Consider the following 25,103-nt stretch of genomic DNA (forward strand, 5'->3'; position numbering starts at 1 on the left):
TTTTATACTCATGTATCAATTATGTCCTTTGACATCCACAATCAATTCTTGTAATTTTATTAGGAATTAACTATCAACTCCGATCAACAGCTTTTTCTTGGTCTTTTATTTTTGTGCACCAGCAACATACCAATTGAAAAAGAAAAATTCCTGTCCCCAAAATTGGGCATCTAAATGTCCACAGATTACTAATTTGGATTGATTATTTTTAAGACACAAGATTATTTGAATTGACAGAATGGATAGCAAAGATGAAGAACAGCCAACCAAGCACACGTTAAAGTTGAAAGGAAATTGAGTGCAACAGAAGAACTGACAGAAGACGAAGATGAAGTGAAATGGCTGAAGCTTTATTTCTGCCTCATGTTTTTTTTCATTAAGTATTTAGTGGAAAAACTTTGGAAAAAAGATTGGACTTAATCCGTCAGTGTTTCTTAAAGCCTAGGAAAATTGCTTCTTCTGGGAAGCCAGAAGAATATGATGACACAGTCTGTTGTAATGCAAGACTGAATGACCAATTTTTTCCTACAGAAACGTTCTTTTCCACTCGTAGAAGTCACTTGATGTGAAAGTCTAGTTGATCAACTATTAGCTTTTATTTTTTACACTTTTCCCACTGCCTACTTTACTCTGAAAACCTTGTTTCAGATTCCTTTCAAAAAAAATCAAAACAATACAACAACAATAAAAATGGAGTTTACTGACAAATACTAATGCCTCAAGAAATTGAGTAACTCTTTTATTCTTTAAAATCACAATTAAGTTCTGATCATACCATTTCATTGCAAATTCTAACTCTGGAGATTCCAACTCTGCTCCAAAGACACATTCCCTCTGAGAGAAGAAACCACTCATTGCTGTGCACAGGTCCAAGTATTGGTCGGCGGGTCATTCTGATTAAAAATAAACTGAAATTCACCAAGACTAAAATGTATGCAGTAAATCAATAAGAAGTGAAGTGTTAAGCTTTACACCTTCAAGTGTAAGTCTTGTCAGGGGAAGAAATTAAGTGCATCTTGGACCTACTCAGAGTCAAATTCTGGAATTTGAGTGCACACTACAGAACTTGGAAATCAAGACTTGAAATGCTAATATCTTTCATTTAAAAAAATCCCATCCCGGAAAGCTATGATAAAATAGCCTGCATTCAAAACTAGTTATTTCAAACGTTTAACAGGCAAAGAAAAGTCTAGCAAGAATGAAAGCCAAGACTGCGAGACTAGAAGTCTTCATTGTGCCACAAGGTCAAATGTCTGACCCTTTGACCCTAGTGATAAAACACAGAACCAAGCCCGAGGATGAGGGTGATCCTTTGCTGAGCTACCAAAGCAAAGGCCTAGTGCCTTCTTTGCTTTTCTTTTCTCTTTTCTCCTTTCTCTGGATGGTATATGAGCACCGAAGATCCAAGCAAGGAAGAAAGAATCATACTGGAGCAGAAGGGTCATTTTTTTATATCTTAATTTACATTTTGATGGTATCAAAATCACAGTCCATTAAAGTTCAAAATTTAATTCAAAGAAAAACCAAATGAAATAGTTGCTTAAATTCACTCAAATATCTGGTCCACTCATTCATGGCATTTTTCACTTTCAGCCAGTTATTTTAGATTTCTGGAGTCTCGTCTCTGTGCTGTAATTTCCCCATGAGTGGGAAAGGGAACCAATGTGTGCTTCCACCCCCACTCCAAAGGTGGCTCATTGTGAGGATCAATGAATGAAACTTTGCTCTGCTCTCTAGGCCCATTGGCTTGTAGATACCATGGAAGTAGAATATATTTCATTACTGAAATAACACACAGCTTGCAGATTACACTGATTTGCTGCTATTTACTTTGTGGTTTCTCAAACAGAACATAACATTTTGGAATGATCTCACTGAGAAGGCCTGATGTATTGGAAATGTTTCAAAATGCAAAAGGCTTTTTGGGTCAAAAACATTCCACGAGTTTGACTGCTTCTTAGTTGGGTGTTGATCTGTTTCAGTCGAAGACTGTCCAGATATAATCAAATAAGTTTGCCTCCTGAATCCTTTGTTAGCATGTTAACACAAGAGTATTTCGTACGAAGGAATAATAAGTAAGTGTGCCTGGAAAATATTGTTTCAAACCAGAAGCAACTTTTGAGCTATGTACTGAATATTATATTACAATATTATTTATTGACTTGTGCAAGTATTGGCTTTTTAAGAGACTGCATATTTATTTTGTGTGTAGTGCAAAAGATCAGATGATCAAGTCTTCCAAATTTGGCTGAAATCGATATGCTAAATGAACATACAGATAGGTTTCTCAATCTTATCCTACATCATTGTTCAATATACAGTATAAGTATGCAAGATTCCTAATTTTGATCACATTCAAATGAGCAGTGATGTAAATACTTTGAAAAGAATTTAGTAGTGAACAGAGAAACTGTAAACATGCTTATGGCATTATTTTCCTGTTGATTACAACACAATATACAGTAAAAAAAAACACATATTACAACTCAAAGAGCTAATATCTAACTATGCTAATGTAATTTTTTGAAAGAATTAAGATCTAAAACAACTTGCCATGAAATTAACAGAAGAATAAGAAAAAAAACTTCCTGAATAATTACAGACAAAAGCCTCTTGTGCATTGAGATTGTTCTTTAAACCTTTACAACTTTACCTCCATTGTTCTTATACCTGCATTAGATGTTCAGCCACGTTTTCTGTTTACTGGAAGGACATTTGAAACTGTGGTGACACCAAGATATGACCAGATGTGCTGTAATCCACATCACCATTTCACTGATAATCTGAATCCATTAGATTACTTTCCCCATTTTCTCTGAGTCCCAAAGTTCCTGTTCTTATAGAACCAAATATACATGAGCATATTTTTCAAGAACTTGCTCTCTCTCTCTGTTTTTTTTTTTTTGCTGAGGAAGATTAGCCCTGAGCTAACATCTGTTGCCAATCTTCCTCGTTTTTTTTTTTTTTTTGGCTTGAGGAAGATTAGCCCTGAGCTAACAGCTGTGCTAATCTTCCTCCACTTTATATGTGGGATGGCAGACAAGTGGTATAGGTCTGTGCCTGGGATCTGAACCTGTGAGCCCGGGCCACCGAAGTGGAGTACGCTGAACTTAACCACTACACCACTGGGCCAGCCCCAAGGACTTGTTCTCTTAATAGCAAATGTCTTTCACTGATCATTTCCACAATTATACCTGAAGAGCCAAAGTGTGTGTGCCTGTGTGTGTTGGTGTGTGCGTGTATATGTGAGCTCACACATATGTCCATGTAGCACCTGCACACATACAGTCTTCCTGGGTGAATATGCAAATTTGTCCCTGTTTGAATGAAATGAGAATTCACCTTTAGCACATTAAGCCAATCCTAGCCCCTTTATTCTCTACCCCCAAAGAAATGCAGGATACCAGGCCCCTAAATTCTTCCAGAAGCAAAATGTTACCTCTGTAACACTGAGTTGTGTGAGATTTATTTAAATACTGAGGGCATTCTTTACACGTTATCAAGGAGTCATTTGCATATGAACTCTTCATCCATAGCTCCTCTTCTTCCTCATGGCCCCATCCAACATTACAGACTTCAGCATCCGAGCATATTTCCTGGATTGTTACTCAGCTTAATTTTCCTTTTGCGCGAATTCTAATCAGCGAGCATGTTCTTAGCATGAGTAAGACAACCATTACTCTCAAGAATTTTATTTTGCTCTTGGAATGTCAGTGGCACTTCCTTTGTGGACAAAGGTATTTTAACAGACAAGGAATGAGATGGCTGAAAGGACTATTGGTCCATGATAATGAACTGAAGAGAGAAGGACAGATCTGGAGGCCACGTGGACATGGGACCCAGAGAGCCCCATGGCTTCAGAAAGTTGCTTTGCAAACATTGTCTGGAGTGGAGCTTTTCAAACTTTCACGGGTACACAAACCGCTTGGTGGTCTTGTTAAGAGACAGACTCTGATTCTCCAAGTCCGGGTGGCGCTGGAGAGTTTACGTTGCAAAAACTTCGAGATGGTACTGATGCTGCTGGTCTGCAGACCACATTTCGAATAGACATGGGCTAGTACATTCCAACAAAAAAATTAGTGTGACAATGGCATCAGCTGCATTTGTATCTGTTTTCACAACTGTTAATTCCTGATATGATCAATTTCATTCCGTACAATTAAATCCACGGAAGAGAGGTGAAAATGGAATCATTGCATTTTGTGAGTACAGAGTCCTCTTGCCCCTGTTGAGGTATCACCAGGTAGCAGCCATTATATATAACATTTTCTATGATGGAAAAAAGAGTGTTTTAGAGCGATGATATTAATGAATACCGAATCACATTTCAACTCTTGACCACAATATCTTTGATACTTGGATTGAATAAATCTGATATCCTTGTATAGAAATGCATTTCCCTTCAATATCAGCATTGCTAAACGTCTGTCCATCCAGCAGGACATTTTATTCAATTGCTCTACACCAAGTTCTTTGAAATGTAGCCCCATTTTAGAAAATTTGAATTTTGAGAGTTCGCTTCAGACAAAGCATTTAAAAGGAACCCTCTCAAACATGGAAATGCGTATTTAGCCACCAGAACAAAGGAAAAGATCAATTTTGTAGTCTGTGAGGTTTTTTAGAGTGTGTCTACACATTTTCACTTTCACAGTGACCTTTGCGTTTGGAGCGAGCTCAGATGTGGAAACAGTTGGCAGAGTTAAACCGAGGCAACACCACGGCCATCAGACGTTGCTCTGTTGTAACAAAAGTGTTCTCAGTTCTCTTTCCCTCTGATCCTCCTGCCTGTACTTCTCCTCAAGTTTCTGCTTCTCAGAATCCGCACAGTAAAAGGTACAGTCTGAGCTCTTCCGGATCTGCTCAAACTGACTGAAATCAGCCACATACTTTCCGTTTTTGGAGAGAGAAACCACAGGCACAAACTCAAAACCCCAGTAGATCTCCTCTGGGATATAAGATGTGCGGCTCTGGCAGACAGCGCTGGTGGATTCCACGGTGGCGTTGAGGAGGACCACAAGTTCAAACTCCTTCTCCTTCAGGTTTTGCGGTGTGAGGTCTCTCAGGGGGCTTGTCTCATCCAGCACGTGGTAGAATGTCATGGGCAAAATGAGGAAGGGGCTCTCGGAAGAAGAGTCCACGTGGAATTTGACGGTGGCTTGGTTGAGGAGGATCCGCTCCCCCTCCTTGGTGACATGGGTCTGGAGGAGCTTGCCGGAGAGCTGGCACTGAATCAGGAGACTCTTCCTCATGTTGGCCACTTGGATGACCAAGCACAGCTTCCCGTTCTGCTTGGTGATGACAGCACAGTGGCTGAACTTGATGGTCTCTGCTCGCTTTTTGGGTCTGGCTATTTTTGCCAGGAAGGTGCCCGTGATGAAGATCTCAATCAAGGTCGTGATGACCAACTGAGCAACCAACAGGAAAATGGCATGAGGACATTCCTCTGTGATGGAACGGACTCCATAGCCAATGGTTGTCTGGGATTCTAGGGAAAAGAGAAAGGCACCTGTGAGAGAGTCCACTTTCATGATGCAGGGGTTGTGATTTGAAATACGCTCACTGGGTTCTAAGTCCCCATGAATAAACGCAATGGCGTAGTAGATTACTCCAAAAAGGAACCAGGTCATCACGAAGGTGGCAGCAAACAGGGTGAGCTTGTATCTCCACTTCATGTCAATAACAGTAGTCCACAAGTCTTGAAGGTAGAGTAAGTATATGCCGTCCACTTTGTCGATCCTCACGTTGCTGTGTCCACTCTTGGACATGACTCGGGGCCGGTGGGTCTTGTGTCCAGCTCCCACACTGTGCTTCACCAGAGGAGCACTGGACATGCTAATGTGAATGGCATCCATTGTCAGGCTCTTGGGAACCCCTAAGGAAATGACAAAAAAAGGCGTTCCATTACAGTCACATGTGGTGGAATGTCCAGAAAATAGAAATAGGATAATTATGTCAAATAAGTGAGTGTATATGGATGTACGCAACAAAGGAGAATTCTGAAGGCAAGACTAATTGATTTGTGCTTGAGGAAATCAGTAGGGTAGAGTGAGGAGCACAGACTTTGGAGACAAGTAAACCTGGGTTAAACGTTGACTCCAATTTATTTACTGTGTGACTCTCAGCAAGCTATTTAACCTCTCTGGACCAGAGCTCATTGATCTTTAAAACTGGAATAAAGCCTACTCCTCAAGGTTTTTGTGATGGTTAAATTAGACAATGGCTATAAAGTGCCAAAACAGAGCTCACACTCAAAAAATGATGCTAATCTTATCTTTGTGATATCACAGTCATACACATTTACCCCGCAGAGTATCATGAATATTTTTGTATATTCAGCTATCGTGGATTTCTAATTATAAAAAATGTAAAAATAAATTGACCAAGCATAGGGTCAGTACCAATATAACTAAAATGTACCATCTATAAGATAGTTCTTGATATAGCAATGGAGAATATGAATACAAATTTTTAAAACTTACATAGTATTACTAAAATTTTAAAAACCCTACCCTTTTACACAACATTCCCTGTTATAGCAATTCATTTTTTCCCCTAATCCAATGAATAATCTAGAATCCATGACCAGTCCTAGCTGCTAATTACACTGGAAAAGACTGAATTATCAAACAACCAAAAAAAACCACATAGGGAATAATGAAGTTTTATTAATGGCTTGATCCATGTGCTGGTTATTCTTAGAAAAGCGCTGTCGATATACCATAACAGGTGTGACATTTAGATGTGCCACACAAATTCCGCTTTACTTCTTTAGGACTAAGCAGAACCAGCATAGGAATCGATTGTAAAGAGCTAATGAATAAATAAATAAGTAGCAGAACGGACCTACCTAGAAGTGCCAGGCTCCCACGCTGAGCCCCAGGGGATGCTCTGCCCTGCATTAATGACAGGAGCAAGCTGCGTGTGAGGCCACACAGCATCTTATAGTCCCTGCCTGGGACTAAAATAAATTCCCCCTACATTCCTTGAAAAAGATAATGTGCGAGATTACCGGGTAACTCTACCTGGTTGGCATGTTTTTTTTCCACCTCATTAGTATTTTAAGGATAAAAAAATTCCCCCTCTTTAAAAAGGAACCCGTATACACTGGTCTGTAATTCATGCAGTAATCTTTGCTGTGATAGCAGCATTATCTCAATAGAAGTTTTGAAAGTAATCCTCTGGGTAAATCCCTTCAAGGAAACTGAAACTGTATCCATCAGAGGCTACACCGGTTGAGGATGCAGTGGATCTGCTGGTCTTTTTCATTTTCCTGTTACATTATTAAGAGTGTGTCCTTTACTGAATGTCCCTTGACATGGTTTTATTTTCTTGGAAAGGAAAGTCACTTTTCCATTTTCATTGCAAAGAAGGGCCGTAAGTCATTCAGAATTTATTTTACTGTTTGAAGCCTACTCTACTTATCTGGGGATCAATTTAGAAGAAACGTACAGAATATAATTGACGAGCGTGGGCTTTATCAGACCCTCTGCAGCACCTCTCAGTAACCAAGAGGAAAGAGACCACAACGATAGTTTGGAAACAAAACGCCATGCTGGCATGCCGAAATGCACGGCCAAGCCCAGAACACCAGCACTGCCAAAGACAAATGATGCTCATGTACAAGAAACTGTATGTACTTCTTTTTTTTTAAAAAAAGAAACTGCTAGGGGAAAGTGCATGCCATTCAATCCACTGAAATAAAAACAGGCTTAAGTTTTCCAATGTGAGTGATACACCAGTATCCTGCGGGCACAAGCAAACCTCCAAGCCCAGCCGTCCGCCAGATTCTGGAAAACTTGGCCCTGTTTATATGAAGGCAGTGCCATGAAGCTTCTGTTTTCACCTCTCTTTCAAAGGGGCAACAGGCCAGGCTTGGGATGAGCTGGATCTTTTTCCTCTTTCTGCTGAAAGCTTTTTTGCTGCATTTCTGTGCATCTCGCGTTAGAGTTAATGAGACCAATAGCTGTCAGAAGTTGTTGGTCATAAATGGGAGAATGAGACATAGAGCCTCAGGATGGGAGGGTGTTGGGTTTAGCATCTCTCTGCAGAAAAGAGGGTCTGGAGGACAGTACTCAAAGGGTTAACACCTGCTCCCTCCCTCTCAACACCCTGCGTGCCCTCAGTACTGTTTACTACCTGGTAACTCACTCAGCGGGTCAGAAGGCGACTTCTTCAAGGCAGGTGGGACGTCCTCGCTCCCCTTCACCCACCTGGCTACCATGGGATTCTGCTACTGCCTGAAAGAAAGGAGAACAGGTGGAGTTCACAGGTGTTTACTAAGAAACCGACCCAGTGAAACTGACCCTGAATGATTCCCCACAGACCGGACCACAGCATTCACCTTCCAATCCCTGGTAATCTGGCACAGTGCCCAGAATAGAGTAACGCTTCAAAGAGTGTTTTAAGAATGAAATTGAAGCCCCAACCACAGCCGTCACAGGAGAATCCCCCTCTCTGGAGGGAGCTCAATGGAAGAACACTCTGGAAAGTGTGGGTTAACTCACCCCCATTGAGGCCCACTCTCAACTTACCGTCAGGCAGGGAGGCAGGAAGGGGAAGTGCAGAGGAAGTAAACAGTGAGAATTGGAAGGGAAGAGTCTAGAATATTTTTACCGCCTGTGGAAATGCATTATTGCTGTTGAGTCATAGAACATTAGGGTTGAAAAGATTGTCAGAACCAGGGCATTTGACACACATTTTTCAGAGGAGGAGACTGAGACCTGGGAGGTTGGTGACTCGTCTTTATTACAGGGATGGTTCATGGCAGAAAGAACGAGCTCCAAAGTCTTTGGAAGTTAGACCAGAGTTCTTGTCAGAACCCCGTGAATCCCTCTTAAACCTCCAAAGTTTAATGTAATCTGTTCTAAATTCAAGAGGTTCTTTTGCATCCTACTTTTCTGATATACTTCTTCCTAAGCCATACATATATATGGGTGTGTATATATATATATTTATATATATATCTCCTCATGTTTTTTGTCTGTCTCACACCCAGAGGCACACATTCACTTCACACTTCTTTTCTGGTCCTCCAATTACTGTAAATAATTACTCATTTATCATTTAAATGGTCCCAATTATCAACCTGTATGGCCTCTTGTACACTGGATTCTCCCAGTGTGTTCACAGTGTATTTGGCAAACGACCTCTTCCTCACGACTCTGTTAACATCCAGCATCTCCTTCTTTGCACCTATCAATTTACAAGTATGCTTTATCATTTGCACTTCATTATATGCTCCTAATTTATACCATTTTATTCCTCAGCAGACTTTTTTTTATGAAATTTACTTCACTGTTGACACACACACTCTGATAATTTGATGTGACTGCCTCAGGTTTTTTTTTTTTTTTTCTTAGTGATTCTGCAATTTACCTGGTTCAACTTCTAAAATGTTAAGGGACAATAACGGTTTCCCAAAAGTTAAGGGGGGAAGGAATGATACAAGATATTCTCCTCTAATGTTCCTTCTTCTAAATCTGCAAATAAGCAATATTCCATACAAACCATTAGTAGTTTTCCTTCATCTCTAGAAATTGTGTTTATCTCTTCAGTTTTCATTATATTGTTCCAACATGTAGGTTGGGACTGTAATTCTTAGAATGGAGATATCTTTGTTGAAGTTAAGTCCTTGAAATTGTTACATAGAGAGGTCAATGTCACCCTCTTGTACTTCAAGCCAATAACATATACATGGCGTGAAGTCATTTGGGGCTTATGCTGTGTAGCAGTTGCTTTCTGGAGATAAAGAAAAAAAAACAAACACATTTTTGAAACAGAACTCAACAGTAGGCACATTGGAAAAATTTCTTAGCTATAAGAACTACGCTTCCAGTGTTAGGGACAAAATGATGAGAATGGAAAAAATGGAAAGGGAGTTTCCATCATCATCCACAGGGAGGAAAAAAACTCTATCAAAGAAAGGGGAGCTTATAAGAATGGATGACAAAGAAATCAGCCACAGTGAGCTGGAACACACTGTCCTGTCAGAGAGAAATCAACCTGTAAATGGCCAGAAAGCCACTGACCAGTTAGAAGAAATTCATATGCAAATAATAAACAGGAGTACAGTCAGAAGTGGTCCAAAGTGGGAAAGATGCAGATAAATAATAACAATGGCAAATACAAAAGATTCAGATAAGTAATAATAATAATAAAGCTTCAGATCAATAATAACCATAATCATCATCATAAATAGATAACACTACCTCCCTTTGTACCAGCCACTCTTCTGAGTGCTTTCTATTTGTGAACTTAACCTCATACCAACCCTGCGAGCAAGTACCATCATTATCCCCATGAGGAGGAAACTGAGGCACAGAGAGGTTAAGTGAGACGCTCCAGTTCCCATCCGCTGGCATGTGGCAGAAGTGTCCCTGTGAAGCTCCCCTGCCCACACTCTTGGCCATCCTGACGAAAGCGCTCAAGCTTTATCTGCATCAGGACCAGCTGGATGACTTGGGGTTTCTGATTCAGCAGGTTTGGGTTGGACCCCAAGAATTTGCACGTCTAACAAGTTCCCAGGGGATGCTGCTGCTCCAGGAACACACGCTGAGAACCACCACACCGGGATACACGGGTTGAATGATACCAACAGCTTCTCGCCCTTGATGAGCATCCTTGTCCTCTAACTTTCCCTTAGCATCTGAAATAACACGATTGCACACAGGCATTGAGAACATCTGTTTATTAATTTTTAGAAATGTCTAATCTCCACCATCCTTATAGATGAACGCCAGCTACCCTGTGACCCAAGGCTAAATATTAATTTTTTAAAGCAGCAATATGTGGAGAACCTGATCAAAACTATAACAGATTATTTATATTTATTATATAAATGTTATATAAATACTATGTTATAGAATAGGTAAACATTATATGTCATAAAATTTATATTATAAAACATAGTAAATATATAGATATTATGATATATTCTTTATATTATATTAAATATATATTATAAAATAATATAAATAATTCTAGTAGAAATATTAGCCAAAATTAAGTACAGAGAAGTCTTTAATTCCCATAATAGACTTTCATCCATCACTTTTACTAGCTAACCTGTGTTTACATGATATCTCTTTTTTTCTAACTTTCAAAAGTGGGATCCTCCTGCTAACTGTTACGTGATGTTTTGTTAGGGAAAAAAAATACAGTTTAACAACGATTTTTTTCCTCCTAATTCGTAAAACACTGAGACTTTCTAAAAACTTAGAGCTCTGTGGAGTCAAATTTTGGAAGATTTCAATTTGCACATCCTGGGAAAAACGTCTGTGTTCCATGGTAGGCTAACAAAATATAGGCGCCTGCAGAAAAATAACTAATAAAAATAGCGAGGAGGCAACAGCACCCTAAATCCAGAGTTTCTCAACCAGGCCTCCCGTGACATCATTCCACGTGCCTTCAAATGGGGTGGTGAGGCACGGAAGAATGAAATCCAAATCAAAACATAACTTTGGGTTTCCAGACTAAAATGAGAACTTGAGGGGATCTGATTTTAAAGCTCTAGCAAAACAGCTTCCTCTGTAAGAAAAGTTGCTTAAAAAGCTCCCTTGGACGTCAAATATTACTGACAAAACAATTTTTTGATGATCTCTGTCTTTGCTACGAAACTGAAATACCTAGATTAAATTTCACTTTAAGAATACACAGGTTTAAATATTAGTAGAAAAAGAAATGCTTGACAAGAATGCACTCGGGGTTCACTGAACTCAAAAGGTTTAAAATATTGCAAATAAAATCAGTGAGGCTTAGCTATCCTCTCTTTGGATCCTGTGACTGTGGCCACACAAGCACACACACTGGGACCTTGGCTTTGGCCTTGTGCCATATTCCTCCTTGCTCTTTAAAGCAGTCTAGGACTCGCTTCAATGGCTGGTCTGACTGTTCGTCATCCACCTCTTGACTCCATCAATGTCAGCTGAGGACACTAATGGCTTTGCCCAGGTGGCCTCACATGTGCACATATTCATTGAAAAAGAACATGGTGGACAAAGTTGACTCTCAGAAGATTCCATAGGGTGGCCCTTTGGTTCTTATCTGCTGGGAAAATTACTCTTTCCTTCTGCAAACCCGTTTTTTTCCCCTCAGGCCACTGAGGACTGAGGATGGCTGGGAGGAATGACAGCTTCTCAGAGGCAGTGGAATTGGTCATTCTTCTCCATGAGAATCATAAGAATCCGAGAGGAAGCACCAGTTGAGATGATGGCAAATTCATAACATAGTTTCCTCTACCTTGATGACCTATGTGTTGAAAACATGAATTTGGAATCTAATTGGTGGAGCTGTGATAATTTTTGGTTATTGTGGTTGATTCTCTATTACTCCCAGTTATTCACTGTCCCTCTCTGCAGGGCGCATCTATAGAGAATCCTTCCCTGGGATTGGCCCTGTGTGGGAGTATGCTTTCACCTTTTGGGTCACCTTTTTTGGGCACGTGACTTGCTGTGGCCACTGGATCGTGAGCTGCAGTGACTCATGCCACACCTGAACAGAGGCGTGAGACTCGTGGCATGGTCTTGAGTAAGTCTCAGATTGGGCTGTGCCTTCTTCTGGGGATGGAAAGGGAGACACAGTTGGAGCTGAGCTACAGCTGAACCAAAGCTGACTTGTAACATGGCCCAAAACCACTGAATTCTTGAAATTGTTTGTTACTGAGGCAAAACCTAGTGAAAAGCCTGATCACAGAGACCCCCTTACTACATGCTTTTGTATTTTAGGATTACATACCTGACCTAAAAGGTAGTCTGAATGTTAGTCTATGACTACATGCTGGATAGAAAAAGAAATCCAAATCTTACAAGATTCCAGTAGGAAGAAAGATTTTCCTGACCTGTAAAGACAACATAGAAAAGGTGAATAATTCTTCTCATTAAATTAATTCTAAATCAATGTTTAAATTTATCATGACAAGACAACTTTTCAGGGAAAGATATAAGGGCCTCAGATACTATCACTCTAATCTTCTGTGGAGCGAGAAGCCCTTGTTAAGGATCTGGTGGCCACACAATGTGTGATGACAGACATACTGAGCAGTCCTGGGCGCCATTATCATTATATCATGGATGGCTTCATTTGGAAAGGGGGGACTTAAAAGGGACATTTCACTTCAAATTCAAAGCAATTACAGACAGTATTTTATTTAGTCTTTCTCTTTACCTTGTGAAGAAAGTATTTTCTCAATTTTCTAAATGAAGAAACCAAGCTAAGTGCGATTAGGTAATTCACACATATTCATAAAGTTCACGCACGGAGGACGTCACTCACAAATCAGATCTGTCTCCTATCTAACCACTGTGCACCTCTGTCATCAAAACTCACAAAGACATCTCTTCTCATGATGCAGTGCTATGCAGCATAAAATAAGTTCCTGCTCGTTACACGTTAGTGTCCATTATAGAATAAATAGTTATAATTTATTTATTGTTTATCCTGTTCCAGACCTTATATCAGGTGCCATATACTAATTTAATTCTCACATAGATTCTGTAAAAGGTACTACTATTATTCCTGGATTCCAGGTAAGGAAACCATGATACAGCACAAGGTCTGTTGGAATCCATGGTCCATGCTTCTCATCTGTATAACACTAGTTCTCGAACTTCAGTGAGAATCAGAATCATCTGGAGGTCTTGAAACTCACATGGCTTGGCCCCACCTCAGAGTTTCTGATTCAGTAGGTCTAGAGCAGAGCCCAAGAATCTGCATTTCTAATAAGTTCCCAGGGGATGCTAATGCTGCTAGTCTTGAGACCACACTTTGAGAATATTATCTATACTATTCACCACTTAATGAGTTATATAGAATACCTGGGAAATTCACAAGCACATAAATCAAGTAGTCTAAAAGTTCAGTCTCATTAATTTCAAACAAAGGAATGGGCCTTTTGGTGTGAGAAGGAAGAGAAAGTCAATGGGGTTAAATATACAAATATGGTAGCTGTCCATAGAGTTTTCAGTTAGATAGGAAGAGTATCCTAAAGGATAGAAGTTCAGGTGTATTGTCTTGGGGGGAAAAATGAGAATTTCTGGGAAAAGGAAAGCAATCAGTTGAAAATTGCCCTGAGGTTTCTTCCTTGGATGGTGGGTATCATCTTAAAGTAACTTTCAGGGTTTGCTGGCTAAGAACACCAGATGCCCGAGGAGAGATCCTGGATTCTGGGCTGAGAGAGCTAAAGTTGGAGGGTCTTAGAGGTCCCCTCGCTCAGCCTTCCCCCGAGTGTGTGGTAGAGGCATTCCACAGATAAAGGGATTTGTGGTCAGATAATTTTGGGATGCTTTGCCTACTGATCCTCCAAACATTTCACTGCCTGTACCCACTGGAGATTCACACTGCACATTTGTATATTACAGAGTCTGAGAAGTCTTATGGCAAAGAAACTTGCTTAACTCTATATACCTGGTGTTTATCTGACATTTGGGAACACTTTGAGGAGTGCCAATCTGGTCTAAACTCTGCACTTTATATCTGGGGAAAAAGAGGATCAAAAAGGTTGAGTGATTTGTTCAAGGTCACTGAGCCAGTGGCAAAGTTAGGGCTGGAAGCAAGGCTTTGTGATTCTTAGTCCGTTTGATGGTCAGGTATCTCTCTGCTCTCATGAAGTATCTTGAGATGAGCTATCCATCTCACTGGATACTGAAGACTGGGTAGCGTAGAAGAGGAAGACACCCCACCCCCACCAACTGCAGCATCAACATCACTTGGGAGTTCATCAGAAATGCCAGTTCTCTGGTCCCACACCTGAGCTACTGAATCAGAATCTCTGGGGATGCTGCCCAATAACCTGTATCTTACAAAGAACCCAACTTCCCAAAGGACTATGTGTCTAAAATTTGTCAGTGATGGTTGGAGAGCTGGCAAGATCATTCTTTTGTCCCATTACACATTGGAAAAGCAACAAGTTCTCCTTTAAAGACAAATCCCACATTTTGCATTGCATGTGAGCGTCTAATGATCCAATTTGCCTCTGTGGTCAAATATTTAGCCTTTCTCCTATGTTTCCATTCCATTATTATTGTTTCGAATTCCACAAGTACTAAAAAATCCTTTTCCATCTCTAAGTGCGGTTTGCATAGTTATATCCTTCACTCTTCAATGTGGATTTTTTTCATCCTGTAGAACATCAACCTTTCTCTACTCGGCAAAGACAAGTTCAAACAGATATTGGGTTCAACAGGATCCTTGTTTTCCATTTTCCATGGCAAAGAATCTGAGCACTGGAATAAGTCAGAGGTATCATTTGCTGAATATTTTTGTAAAGACAGTTTAATTTCAGGCCCTTTATTTGCAAGAGAGCTGGCTAACCCAAATAAAACATTATACATCTGTCTGTTGTTACGAGTGACCAACTTCAGCGGAACATTATTACTTAGTAACAGCTAACTTTCCTATAGACTAAGAATGTGCAGCAGCTAAGGAGCGAATGGAAATTTCCTTCGGTTTACCACCCGTGGTTTCTTCGTGCTCCAACATGTGAAGAACGTGGGTAATAAGCATATTCTCCCCTCTAATCACAGCATGACTTGGACATGCATTGTTCTGAGATGACTGGTAAAACAGGAAAATTTATGTCTGAGGGGAGAAAAAACCAAGGCAAACTGTCTTGCTTTAGTCTCCCTAACGCACTGCCCCCAATTTTCTCTCCAGGGAAGAGATTTCTGTAACTAGCTCATGGAATCTCATTTACTCTTCTTGTCTGGATTAGTTCAAACGTAACCAGAGAAGATGGCTCAAAACAGTGCCATGTAGATAAGGAGAAGGAAGAGGAGAGCATTTGGGTTTGTCTGCCTGTAGCCTGGAATAAGTCAGAATGGAAGGCATCTGTTTTTGCAGACAGTACTTGTTTTTTGTTTTTTTTTTTTTTTGTGAGGAGATCAGCCCTGTGCTAACATCCGCCAATCCTCCTCTTTTTTTGCTGAGGAAGACGGCCCTGGGCTAACGTCTGTGCCCATCTTCCTCCACTCTATATGGGACGCCGCCACAGCATGGCCCGCCAAGCAGTGCGTCGGTGCGCGCCCGGGATCCGAACCAGCGAACCCCGGGCCACCACAGCGGAGCGCGCGCACTCAACCGCTTGTGCCACCGGGCCGGCCCCGTGCAGACAGTACTTGTAAAGGAACAAATATATTTCTTTAGTGTATTCTATTTAATGAAACTTCAAACTGGGCATACTCAGAGCATGAAAAGAGGAAGAGAAAAATGGAAAGCAAGCAATGATATTCATTTTCTCCAACCTCCATCTCTATCCTTCAAAGTTGCTTGAGACCAGGTCGGTGCATTTTTGCAGTGCATCATTATACAGTTTGCAACATTTCAAATTGATTTTCCCCTAAATAAATCTCTCACTCACTAAGACATCGAATCCACCACTTTTAACCACTCATGTCTTTCTTTATAACATTGTTTGCTATGGCGACAACATAGAAATATAGAAAGAGTATCACTTTATAAATAAACGTATCAATTTCAGGCTGGCTTTTTTTTCTGGCTTCAGGCCGAGGACTTTTTCTTCTGTTAAAATAAATTTGGAATTGTTGGTCTCTGTCAATCGATGATTAATGGACTTTGGTGTGATTCGCCTGGATTCGAGGGTAGAATTCTTCTCCTTGGTGATTTCTATGCTCATTATTATCATGATTGGAATCTCATACCAGACAGAGGAAATTATGACTTTTGCTTGATTTGGAACAAGTTATTTAACCAGGGACGAGTGTCAAAAGGTTTGAAATTCAGTTTCACTGTCAGTCTAACCTTTGACCACATTTCTCTGATATAGAAACCGGGTATCACAGGATGTCAGGGGAACAGAGTTAATATCAAAATTCTTGGATTGTGATCAATTTACTTAAGGACTGGTAATATTTCTGAATTGTCTGCTTGTCCCAAAGTCGAAAACATAGATGCTTGTGAATATTGAGTCATAATAAGAAAATTTCAATCTTCAGAATACTTTCAGATTCAATCCAAGTTTGAGACCTTTGGCAGTTAACTAATCTCCATCAGTAAACAGTGTAAGAAAACACGTTCTAACCATCTGTAGCTGATTAGCTGGAGGACTCTTAGCCCAATTTTGGTGTTTTTAGGGTTTCCAAGTGAAATACAAGATGCTCAGTTAAAATTGAATTTCAGATGGACAACAAATAATTTTTTAGTGTAAGTATGTCTCATGCAATATTCGATATATATACTAAAAATTATTTGTTATCTGAAACCCATATATTTGTACTTAATAGATAAAGTGCAAATGAGTTCTATATTTTTATTTCCTAAATCTAGCATCCCTAGGGAAGAGCAAATTTATACTCAAGAGTAGCTCAGACGGTCAAAAAATTTAAAGACAAAGTTTAATGTACACACAGCATTCTTAGAAGAAGAGCAACCCAGATTTTCCCATGACCAGGAACCCTGAAAACAAATGTAACCTTTGTGGGATGAGAGTATAGCCTTTTCGTGTTTGGCAAACCAGAGGTGTCAGAAAGTCTAGTAAGCTAGTATCATCTTTAATAGTTTAGCTTGAGGGTTCTTAACCATTTTTGTGTCATCATCTTTTTTGGCAGACTGGTAAGGCCTATGAAAGCCTTCCCAGAATGTGTTTAAATAGATTAAAATCAAATAAATATGATTACAAAAGACGCCAATAATATTAAAGTTCACTCATTAAGATATTTTTAAAATACCAAAATTGTGCTTCCTTTTCAAGCATTAATTATTAAGATCTGGCCTTTTGAAGGTGTGGTGAGCAGAAATGTTCTTTCAAGATCTCTCAACAAATACAGTGGCAAGTTGAAAGACTTGTGATTTCTACCATGACAAAGTCGCAGTTGCGGCTACTATGATTGTGCTGTGTTGCACAATCGTAGTAAAAAAAAAAGTATAAATTTTAGTTAGAGGTGATTGAGAATAAACTGTTCCTATTTTTCCCCCATCCTAGGTCATGGATCCTCCTGAATTCTACCCATAATCTCTCTAGGCAATGGGTCCCTGGGTTTCAACACTGCTGTCAATCAGGCTTCCACATACAGTCATTCTGATCATGTCACAGAAATCGGGCTAACCTATTGAATCCTTCTGGATTGATTTCCCCATAGACACTCTCTTGACACTTTTAACAACTCCCTTTTAGGTACTGCTTCTTCCTGAAGAACAGCCGGTACACTTAATAATGAGAATCACAGTTAATTCCTCTGCCAATAGGACATTACCGCATGCACTAGTGTTCACAGGACCACTGCACTGGTGCTTACATAATTGGAACAACACCAATGGGGAGACATTCCAATGCCCCCTGCTCTGGAATTAATGGTACAGTTTCTCTTACATGGAAACAAAAGAGGAAATAGAGCTCAGATACATATGTAATTCTCCTTCTTCAGTGCCTCACATGTTGCATTTCTCAGAATTGTGAAGCTGGATTTTTACAGTTAATCTACTATCCAGTCACAAGCAACTGTATATTACCATGGTTTCATCATAGCCCTGCCCAGGAAAAAAGAACGCTTAGTCATCTACAGGGTAGTAATTCAGACAATACTCCTCTTCATAAATCCTTCAGCAGCCTCCACTGCTGACAGGCTAAATCCTGAACACCTTTACAAAGCAAAAGACTCATTTAAGCCCTGAATCTCACTCCCTCAACTTTGTTCACTTCAACATACAGCCTGGGTGTATACTTGTCTTTTTCTGAACTGCTCAATGCCCTCATGGCTCCATGCCTAGGAGCATGCAATTCCTTCCAAAAGTTTCTCCTTTCTCTCCCCTTCTAGGTTAACTCCCACCTGTCCTTAAAATGTCAGGTTGAATATTACCTCATCTGGATTTTTAAAAAATTAAACATTTCTTTGGAGGCATTGTAGCGCAAAGGTTAAAAGTACAGAGTCCTTATTCTGTTAATAGGAACTATGTGACTTTGGACAACTTACTTAACCCATCTGAGACTCACTTTCCTCAGCTGCAGACAAGCAATAATCATAATTCCTATGCCTGATAGGGTTGTGTGAGGTTAAAATATATAACACCATCAAACTCTACCTGTTCGTGCTAATTATTAAACATGAACTAGCTATTATCGTTATATGTTTACAATACAGAAAACACTCAAAATATGACTGACGGAAGGGAAATCACATTTACCACAGATGACAGCAGAGGGTTAATAATCTGATTATAGAATGTTCTTATAAATCAGTAAGAACCCTTGTCCTCTAAATGGACAGCAATTCAATAAAATTAAAAAGATGGAAAAATCTTGAAGACATTTCATCAACATTTATTCATTCATTTCTACACCAAGAGCTTATCACCCACTCTCCAGGTGGTAAGCACGGTGCAGGGTGCTGGAGATCCAGCAGCGAATAAAACTGCTAGTGCTTGCTCTCATGTAGTTTCTAGTAGAGCAGGGAAGGCAGGTATTCAGTAAATCATTAGACGAGTTACATAAAGACATTTGTGGGAGAACTAGGGAAAAAGGATAGATGAGAGAATAGAACATGGGGTGCATGTCCTAGTCTGGGGCTCCAGGAAGGCTTCCCTGGGATTCCATTCATGTGGAGACGTGAAGAAAGAGGAGCACTGGCAGGTAGGGAAGCTGGCAGGGAGAGAGATGAGTGTTCTGGGCAGAGAGACATGGCATTTGCAAAGGCCGGAGGTGATGTGGAGCTTGCACCTTCCAGTAAGTGGGGAAGAGTGTCTCAGGGTTTCAATCAAGGAAGAGATAGGATCAGACTTGCTTTCTAAGTTAGTCATCATTTTTGACAGAATGTGGAGAATGGATTGGAAAGAGGCAAGCATCGATGCTGAAAGTCTGGTTAATTGATGCTTTCAGTAATCCAAGCTAAAACCACTGATGCATGAACAAAGACAGTGCCAGTGAATTGAGAGAAGCGAGGGGCTCTGAGTTACATGTCCAGTTGTTGTCAACAGGCATCTCTAATAGGCGGATGGTGGGACGAGGATGGAGAGGCAGATGAGGTCCCCAAGATGACTCCTGACCTCCTGGCATGAAAATGAGGTGTATGGGATGGGGTATATTTTACTGACTCGGAGGACACTGGATCTTCCTCTGTGATTTAAAAATCATTCATATGTTATTGGATACCCGCGTCGTTCAAATGTTTGATGTTATATCAGTGGGGAACTCCCTCTGGGACATAATCTCAATATAGAAGGAGGATCCAGTGCTGGGGGTTGGGAGCTTGGTACAGGTTTGAGGGAGTGCACTGGGGCTACATGGGACATATCCAAGCAGAGACAAGAACTGGGGTCTGTGTTGATGGGCTCGACGTCAAAAGAGTGGGCTGGGCAGGAGGGATGCCTTTGATGTTTGAGTCTACAGATGGAATTTGAAACATGTAAGTGGATGAGATTCTCCCAGACACAGAGTGTTGGAGGAGCAGTCCCAGACTGAGACTTGGGCAGGCAGAGGAGGAGATGCTGGCAAATGAGACCAAGAAGGGGCCACAGGTCCAAGAAACACAGCTTTTTGCTGATCAAATCACCCAAGATTTTAAAGTACACGTCAGCATTCCCTATGGACAAGCATGCAGAGATGAATGACTTCGTACGTGGCTTCTGATGGAGTAATTTGGCATCGCTTTTTTTGGTGGCAATTTGACAATGTATAGCAAAAGTTTAAAACTATTTATTTACATTCTTTGACCCAGTAAATTTACATCTAAGAATTAATAAGAAGTATGCATCTGGATTCTGTACAAGAGTGTTCCCTACCTTCGTTATAATATTAAAAAATTCAAAACAGCCTGGATCACCAATAATACAGAAATAACTTTAAATTCATAAAATATTTATAAGCTGAAATGTTACATAGTCTTTAAAAATCATGGCAAAATGCTAAACTCAAATTAAAAAAGGGCATTTGATAAAGCTGAAATACAGTGTAATCTCTCTGTTTTTCTCTCTCTAAGTAAGATTAAAATGAAATGCCTCTCAAATGTTAACAGCAGTTATTTCTTCAAAGGAAAATGAAATTAAGAAGGTTTTTCAACCAGACTTTCCATTTTTATGCAGTTAATCTGAAAATTCAATTTCTCTAGCACAGACCATTCCCAAACATTCCAGATTTTACTGTAAATGAGATGTACTTACTGTGCTCTACTGAGAAACTTTCCACACACTGCCGTGGCCAAACCGTATGAAATAATCTACTCTCAGAGAGTTTCGAGTGTACGAATCCAAGAACCTAGTGTTCAGTAAGCGTTCTGGGTTATTATTTCGTGTCAACTTCAGGCTGCATTTAATTGACTGAGTTAAAAAACTTTGCACTTCACCCAAGAGGAATGCTGATCTAGCAGGTTTCCTGCCCAATGCCTTTGCTCAGGCAGGTCCCTTTATCCCAAATTCCTTCTCTGCCCTGTGCTTGGCAAACTCCTACTCATCCTCAAGGACCAGCTCAAATGTCACCTCCTCCAGCTTCCAGGGACAGTTCTTCTTGCTCCTTTCTTCTGCCTATTGCAAATTGTCCACACCTCGTGGTAACACTTACGTGTTGCCGTCATGATGTTTCAAAGTTTGGCTTTCTCCTTAAACCAGGCTCTGTGCAGTGGGTGTTCAATTCATCTTTTAACCCTAATGCCAACACAAGGCCTGTCACATGACAGGGACTTAATGTTTGAGAGAGGAACAGAGTGGGCAGAGATGCCACTCAAATGAACTGAGAGCCATCCAGACTTAGTAGTTCATTTAAAGATATGGGATATGATATGGGATAGGTCAAAGAGCATACCCATCCAAAGCTAGGCACGTTGAGGGGAAGTGGGGGCCAAAACCATCACTGACTTAAATGATTGAACTAGAAATAAAGGTCTAGACTTCCTATTTTGATTCATAGGACCAGGAATATCCTACCTTGAAGAGAAAATGAATCTTAGCATTTCTCAAGCTGATGAAATTGATAAGCACTACAGCATAAATATATTCAATTTAGCCCAAGGAATTACTTTCTAAGTGTGTTTTGTGTTCTATGAGGCCTTCAACACACTGACCATCACACATAAAGGGTTCTGGGATTCTTTTAAGCAATCTATTTTCTCCCTTAGAACAGAAGTCTTCAATGTGTTGTAATCCAGTAATCCAAGAGAGGACAACAAGAAAATAATAGAATTGTTCAAATTTATCTTCTACTGCAACTTCTCAAATGTTTATATTTTGTGCATATTTTTAAACACACAAGATCATAGTACAGGACAAAAAAGTTATATATCATGCATGTATGTGCCAAAGTGTTCATGTGTGTAGAGGGGGATTGTCAATTTTTGAATCCCTTGCTTTAGACCAATGTTTATTAAGCTTTCATGTGCAGACAGATTCTGTGGCAATCGTGTTAAAATGCAGATTTCTGACTCAGAAGGTCCGGGCTGAAGTCTGAGAATTTGCATTTCTAACAAGCTCCCAGGTGATGTGATGCTGAGGCTGGAGGCGGCTACCCTTGGAGTTTCAACTAACCTTTTGCAGCCATGGTTCCTCATCTGACTACACAGCACAGAACACAGAAGATGGTTTCAGTGACTATTTTCTCATATCTCCCACAGATGATGACTGTGACTGTCTCTAGAGCACAGGAGAGAAGGTAACTCATTTCAAGAAAAGGAAGCTATGAGGGCCGTGAAGCCTGATTTCTCTCACAGAACTCTGTTGAGAAAGGGGTCTCTGAGGAACTTGCTGGGCATATGGCTTTACCTACAGGAGAAAGTTCAAGGTCACTAGCTGACTTCAATTGAAAAAGAAAAAAAACCACTGTTTATAAATCACCGTAAAGTATTACAAAACAGTCCTGTAGTCAGCAATTCTTTTCCAGTGTTTGGCTTATATCTGGAAACTTCCTTTACAGGAAGCACAGCTGGAAACCAAGGTCTTGACCACTTCTGATCATCAAAGTTCCTGTGATGATAACGTCAAGTAGAAGAGCGCTAAGTCATGGGTCTCTTCCTTTCTGACTCATAACAGCTACCTCCATATACCCTCCCCCTCACGGGACCCTGGTGTTGGAAGTCAGTGGGTTATCAATGCTCTTTATCCAAAGAGGAGGAAAATAACACATACACACACATAGTCCCCCATGAATATTTGTGAGTTAACACAGACACACACACACATTATTGATAAATAAAATGATTCTCTTAATTCACAAGATCTATCCAGCAATTCATGTTTGTGTGTCCTAGTACAATTTTCAAAAGATCACTTTGATCTAATCGGAACTATATGCCTAAGCTTAATTTCAGAGCCAATTTGCGATATGTAACAGTGGTTGCAAATAAGTTTTCAAGTATCTACATCTTCTATACTGTGTAACTGTTGTCAAAGAAAAGTGATGTAAGATTGAATTAGAAAGATGTTTCCTCTGAAACTAGGTCCACAGTCCACACAAAGCCAACAATGCAGCCCAACAGGACTCAATCTCTAACCACCTCAACACCTAAGAGCACATGTTCGAGATTAACAAAGACAATGGAGAGGACAGAAGAGGAAATTCCAAGGGGCCGCTGCATTGGCCACTTGAAATGAGTTGGCCCCTGAATTAAACCTAGTTGGCCAATTCTTTTTTTTTTTATTTTATTTATTTATTTATTTATTTATTTATTTATTTCCCCCCAAAGCCCCAGTAGATAGTTGTATGTCATAGCTGCACATCCTTCTAGTTGCTGTATGTGGGACGCGGCCTCAGCATGGCCGGAGAAGTGATGCGTCCGTGCGTGCCCGGGATCCGAACCCGGGCGGCCAGCAGTGGAGTGCGCGCACTTAACCACTAAGCCACGGGGCTGGCCCTAGTTGGCCAATTCTTAATGTTCTATCTTCGGCCCTATTTTCAGCCAAGAGGTCCAATTTTCAGTGGGTGAAATTGGGAATGGGAGCCTGGTTGAAAGACCTGGGCAATGCCCTCCTGTTCGTTCTGCCTGCCTTCTCCTGTTTCCTCTAAATCATTGGTAATAAAACTCATGAAATGAGAAAGGCCAAAAATACCTATCTTTGGGTTGTGGAGAGAGACAAGGAGTTTGGCTGAGGAGAATGTTTTGCATCACAAAGCCAAGCTTTGGGGAACAGAATCGAAGGGTGTGGAGAAGAGCTTTAAGGAGGAAAGAAATGACACTTTGCCTCCATTTCCTCGGTGGTTGAGTGATGACTCTTAAAACCCCCGGGAATAAGTCTGCCCACCACTCCGCTCCATCAGCATCACTAACAGGCAGTGGGCACATTTCATTCCTCATCTTACCTGACAGTTCCATAGCATTTCAGACTGTTGCTACAGTCTTCTCTCAATTTCTCCCTATTGTTCCAGCTCCTTCTCAGTTCCATTTTAGGCTCTCCTCTTCTGCCAGTCCTTTAAGTGATACTTTTCCCAAAGCACCATACTCCAAACTATTTTCTTCTCATTAAACACACACTCCTGCCTCCACTCCCACAGCTTGAGGTGCCACCTTCATCAGTCAGGAAGCCCAGACCTTGCATCTCCATCTCAAGTCTCTCTCATTACTGCCAGGCCAACAGTCAATGAATGGCTTATGGTCTCTCATTTGATTGTCCACATCCCAGCTTCATTATCCACTGCCCAGCTTTGCTCCCCTCCTCCTGCAGACCCTCAGGCACTGAAAGATACTGAAAACCCCTAGTTTACCTCAATATCCCTTGCAACCCCCTCTCCCTTCCCCCTACCACTGTCTTCATTTAGATGCACATACTTTCTTTGGTGACTGCAGCAGGATCATAATTAGCTCCCTGTCTCAAGTCATCCTCCCTGTAAGGCAATCCCCATAGTGCAGCCTCAGTGATCTCCCTAAACCCACTTCCCAGCTGACCAGCTCAGTGGCCCCCATTTTCTACAAAACAAAGCCTCAGCTCCTGACTTAATGAACACGGCATGTGAGACCCTCCAGGAGCTGGTCCCACCTACCCTTCAGCCTTGGCTCCAGCCACTCCGCAGCCTGCTACCTGCTGAATGACTCGCAGTGGTACAAATGTGTTGGTCCTATATTGATTGACTCAATGCCTTTAAACATGCCAGGCCATCTGATGGAAAGCCCTCTCTCTTTCTTCACCAGCTTTCTCATGTCTGTCTTTTGAGACATTGCCCATTCTAGATACGTACTTTC

General features: G+C 40.7%; 1 protein-coding gene across 5 annotated transcripts in view; it reads right to left on the minus strand.

Moving 5' to 3' along the window:
- Window positions 1–1,435: 1,435 nt before the first annotated feature.
- The window catches only part of KCNJ15 (potassium inwardly rectifying channel subfamily J member 15), a 45,747-nt gene continuing 22,079 nt past the window's right edge, over window positions 1,436–25,103 (minus strand). For 3 of the 5 annotated variants that reach the window (XM_087418079.1, XM_087418078.1, XM_087418077.1), the window contains exons 2-3: window positions 8,137–8,237; window positions 1,436–5,872 (exon numbers count right to left, since the gene is read on the minus strand). In XM_087418079.1, the coding sequence (XP_087274205.1) occupies window positions 4,725–5,872; window positions 8,137–8,221 (1,233 nt within the window). In that variant the 5' untranslated portion in view covers window positions 8,222–8,237 and the 3' untranslated portion in view covers window positions 1,436–4,724. Of the gene's footprint in view, window positions 5,873–6,847; window positions 6,894–8,136; window positions 8,238–25,103 lie in introns of those variants that run through there. The other 2 variants (XM_087418081.1, XM_087418080.1) reach the window with 2 other exon arrangements.

This window comes from Ceratotherium simum, chromosome 27, assembly GCF_057802395.1.
Source record: "Ceratotherium simum simum isolate JZ-2026a chromosome 27, ASM5780239v1, whole genome shotgun sequence".
NCBI classification, from domain to species: domain Eukaryota; kingdom Metazoa; phylum Chordata; class Mammalia; order Perissodactyla; family Rhinocerotidae; genus Ceratotherium; species Ceratotherium simum.